Source organism: Andrographis paniculata, unplaced genomic scaffold (genome assembly GCF_009805555.1).
Source record: "Andrographis paniculata isolate CXL003 unplaced genomic scaffold, ASM980555v1 Contig21END, whole genome shotgun sequence".
Taxonomy (NCBI): domain Eukaryota; kingdom Viridiplantae; phylum Streptophyta; class Magnoliopsida; order Lamiales; family Acanthaceae; genus Andrographis; species Andrographis paniculata.
In genome coordinates, this window is record NW_026137502.1 from 1,115,378 (window position 1) to 1,120,564 (window position 5,187).

The window sequence follows — 5,187 nt, forward strand, 5'->3', positions numbered from 1 at the left end:
ATGCCTCCGGAATACACATTCCAAGGGCATTTCTCGGTGAAATCTGACGTGTTCGGCTTCGGCGTAATGATCTTAGAAATTGTTAGCGGGCAAAAGAACAGCAATTTCCGAAATGGCGACAACATCGAGCACCTCTTAAGCTATGCGTGGAGAAATTGGCAAGAGGGAACTCACGAAAACGTGATCGATCCGATCCTAACTTCGAGCCACGGCTTCTCGAACGTCGACGCGCTTAGGTGCATCCACATTGGCCTGCTCTGTGTCCAAGAAAAAGCGTCGTATCGCCCCGCGATAGCCGCCGTGCTTATGATGCTCGACAATGCGTCACTCATCCTCCCGGCGCCGTCGAAGCCGGCATTCTTCATGAATGGGAGGTTGGACGGAGATCGTAGCTCCGTTGTGCGCGAAGAACAGATGGATTTGAATAATCGAAGTAGTTTGTCGTCGTCGCCGACTTCGAATCGTCGAATAAATAGGGTTTCTGATCTTTCTGGCGATGGTACTCAGATCACTGATTTGTTTCCACGTTGATTTTAGTTCCTGTAGATGCATTTTTTGTGAATTTTGATTGATATCGTGTTCGTGTGTATGTCTATTTTGGATCTTTAATTGATCGTTCGATTGGATCAAAAGGTTGGATGTTGCCGTCGGTTTAAATGTAGAAATTTGCTAATGGATTTGGGGTTGGTTAGTGGCTGAGATTTTGATTCCAAACTAGATTATGTTTACGTAAAGCACAGTTTTTTACATAATTCTCGAATAATATTATAAAATAATACTCCCCTGTCTTAACAAAGTATGTTGATTTATTAGCCATGAGTTTCAAGAAAAATAGTGAAAAAAAATAGAGTAAAAAAGAATATACTCACTCCATCCCACCTACCATATCTATATTGTCGTTTATATTCGTTTGTCCCATATTACTTTCTTTTTTTTAAAAATGATTATACATTTTAATCTCATTTTAAATTTTTTAATTTATTTTTTTAGTTTTAATTAAACTAATTAGTTATCTTAACCTTAATCTATAATTATTTTTACTAATACATTCTTAATTACATACTAATTATACTTATCCTAAATTCCACTGTCTACAGTGACCCAGATATTCAATGTGGGACGAAGGCAGTACTTTTTACTAAAGAAATCAAACCAAAATAAATTTAAATGATAACGGAAAATAAAAATGTGAGAATAAATTTAGATAAAAATGATTTGTTCTCTATACAGATATTATTATAAATGAATGGAAATGAAAGCAAAAGTAATGTACATTCAATAATTTTTAGGGTGGATAATACTATTTTATCCACCCTAATCACATGTTTACTGTAATCGATCAAAGCCCGGTATTGATTAAAGCTCAATATACTAATATGCTAATTAAGAATAATTAATCCTACCTAAATGGGTATGATTAATTTATCAAAGTAATATTTATACTAAAGTTTATGTCTATCTTATATATAATCAAACAAATTAAACATCATATTAATTAATCCTATGACTATTTAATCCATCAAAATAATCTACTCGCTTTAATTCGATCATTCAAATAAACACACCCTTACAATAAAATATACTAACATGTTGTAAAAAAATGACCACCGACGGCCTAATCGGGAAGGCCAGTCGAAATCGATTTGTTGGAAGGGTTCTCGGCTTTATCAAAAAAGGATTCGGCAAAGAAACCATTCCAAGACGAACATCATTGTTGCGTGGACACCAGCCGTCGGTGGAGTTGCCTCAATCGTACGTCGCTGTAGACACCAGTTGTCGGTTCCGTTGCTTCAATCATCGTCGTGGGATCAACTGGGGGGCCGATGAGCATTGTCGACCCGGGCCCCCTCGTCTCGCATTGGTTGAAAAGAAGAAGAAAAGTGTGTTTGTTTGGGAGTTTGGATTTTGAGTTGGGATTTGAATAGTAAAAATTTTGAATTTGAATAGTTGTATGATGTGATATAAATAAGTGTTGATGTGATGTTTTGAATATAAAATTAATTTTTAGTATAATATAAAAAATAAAAAATAAATGTTTGATTTGATATTTTTGAGAAAAAAAATTTGAATGAACAGTGTAAATCCAATCTAATCCTACCGCAATTCGACCCACTGGTTGGACGTGGCCTTACCGCCACCAGAGTTCACGTTGATCCCAAAGAAATATGGGTGTGTTTCTCAAATTGCAATATGGACTTGAAAATGTAACCAACTGTTTATTTTATTTTATTTTATTTTATTTTTTTGCATTTTGGTTTGGATAGATTTGTGACACGTAATCTTTGGAGGCTTTTTTAACAGCGTCCATTAGGCCATCCATAGCCATAGGCGTGTTTCTTTAATATTATGAGAGAAACCCACATGTTATATTTAAAAATCAAATTGTTTCATACGAGGGTGTAAAACGTTGGTTACTTCGGCAAAACTCTGAGATGAGTATAATTCTTGTTATGTGTTTCAATTACACATGATAAAAAAAAAAATATTTATTTTTATTTATCTTTTATTAACTTTATTTTTATTTTCTTATATATTTATTAATAATTTTTATATTTTATAAAATTTTATTCTTTACAAAATGATACCAATATTAATATATTTTTATTTAATAAAAATTTTAATTAAATATAATCAATTAATAATAATAATAACAATTTAATTTTTTAATTATCTTATAATTTATTCATTAACTATACAAATAATTTAAATATATATAATTACTGAATATATAATTAAAATTTAAAAAAATATAAAATTAATATAAATTACAACATCGGATGTAAAACTCATCGTAATAATATTAAAATCGACAAACATAACAACATACATAATGACCTAGAAAATAAAATATGAAAATCAATAAACATAACAACATAAAAGCATGAATATAACAAATATAGATAATTAAACAGTTAACTAAACAATTTGTTGAATAATTTGATCTTCAATTTTTTTTCGTCCGCATCCAAATTTTCACCTCTTGCCAATAATATATTAAATGTTTCATACTTTTTTGCTTGGATAAGATCAATATTCTTCTTCATTTTTTCTTCTCTCATATCAGTAATATAACCTAAATGTTTTATAACTTTTGCATTTTAAGCTTTCATATCTTCAAAATCCTCATAAAAAATATATTTTGAATCTTGCTTTTGTACTCGTTTTCCCTTATTTTTGCAAGCTTTGAGACAGGGGGACGAATAAGATGTGATTCATAAAAATTGTCATTTTGTGGTGTTAGAAGATTTGAACTTGATGAATATCCACCAACTTTGTTGATTTTGGTTCTCTTCGAACCACCACTACTATCATGAGACGCTTCATCAACAATATTAGTAGCACAATAATTTGTATGCCATTTTGGTCCTTGTTGCAGAAGAACGTGATTTCCCAGGAATGATCCGTAGTATTGATTGCATGCATTGAGAATGAAAAAATTGTCCGGCTGCTTGGAAACGTTAGTTTTCATGTGGAGATCATGGCAAACCAACAATTGTATTAGAGGCAGTGGCATCGTATGATCTATGGATTTGTCATTCATTTTTTTGTACACCAGGTACATGCAATGATATTAATGTGTTTGATCAATTTCCAATATTTAACGATGTTTTGAATGGCAGAGTTCCGGAAATAAATTTTATTGTCAATGGTCACCAATATAATATGGGATACTATCTTACGGATGATATTTATCCTCCATGGGCAACTTTCATCCAATCAATTCGTCTTCCACAAGGTTTTAAGGCAAAATTGTTTGAACAACATCAAGAAGTAGCTCGAAAAGTTGTGGAACATGCTTTTGGTGTATTACAAGCTCGATTTCCTATTATTCGTAATCTATCAGTTATTTGGAATATCAATTTAATTGGTAAGATCATAAGGGGATGTATTATCTTACATAATATAATCGTGGAAGATGAAAGGGATACATACATGCTTTATCACGATATCTCTCAATTTGATCAAGAAGAAATGGATTGGTCATATTCAACGGACCAGCATATCACGATATCTCTCAATTTGATCATGAAGAAATGGATTGGTCATATTCAACGGACAGACATGCTGGTACGACGGAGTATTTAGAAAATCGAATCAAACTTTGAGATCGTGGAACACATCACCAACTAAAATTAAATTTAGTTGAACACATGTATCAGAAGTTTGGTTCTCCAAATAATTAAATTGTTCGATATTATTTTATTTTAAATAATTGTATTTTTATATTTGCAATTATTTTTTCTTCATTTATATATAGATTATTATATTAAATATGTTTTTATATTGAATTTTATTAAATATAAACAATTATAATTAAATAATAATATTAATATCGATCATAATAACAAGAAAATAAAAAAAAAAAATAAATATTTTTTATTGTTTATAAAATTAAATTATTAAATAAATAAATATGAATAAATATGTAAATTAGATAAAAATTATCATTATTTAAATTATTTTTAAAATAGATAATTTAATAATATAGAAGAAAGAAAAATTTAAATTTATATAAATGAGCTTTTTTTTTATGGAGATATAAAATAAAATAAGTTTTTCGAATGACATGACGAAAAAAATATGACGTAGAAGAGAAAAAAAAAAAAAAAAAAAAAAAGAAACCCACATTGGTTATATTGATGTTGATGACTTTAAGTTTGCTCTAAGTCCAGTCTATACGGTCTAACCATTACAGTTGCAACATGTGGACTTTTTTATTTATTATTTTTTTCTTTTCTTTAAATTAAAAATTACTCATTACGTCCAAAATTGCAATTTCATCGTCCAATACATTCTCTTCTTTCTCGTTCTTCCACTGCCTTCTCATAGACTCAATTTTTTAAAATTTCCCACGAAATCCAACCGTCCACGGACGCGCTCACCCATGTTCGGTTTCTCTCCGACATATTTCTTATTACTTTTTCGTTTAAAACTTAGGGTCTGTTTGGATCAAATTTTCTAAATTTTACTATTTGGACTATTCGATTTAAATAAATATATATATTTTTTTCTTCCAAAAAAATAACACCCTTAATTTATTTCGATTTCATAATCCTCTGTGCGTTTCTTTCCCCAAATTTGCCCTACTCATTTCTTTCATTTAGGGGTGGACACAATTCGGGTATTTGCAAATATGCAGATATTTGATATCTGAATCAAACCGAACAACTACCCAAAGCTGTAAAC

At 30.2% G+C, this 5,187-nt stretch overlaps 1 protein-coding gene across 1 annotated transcript; it reads left to right on the forward strand.

Moving 5' to 3' along the window:
- Positions 1 to 531, forward strand: LOC127245023 (cysteine-rich receptor-like protein kinase 26). The gene has a single exon (XM_051265668.1). The coding sequence runs from the start codon at positions 1 to 3 to the stop codon at positions 529 to 531; it is 531 nt and encodes a 176-aa protein (XP_051121625.1).
- Positions 532 to 5,187: the final 4,656 nt, after the last annotated feature.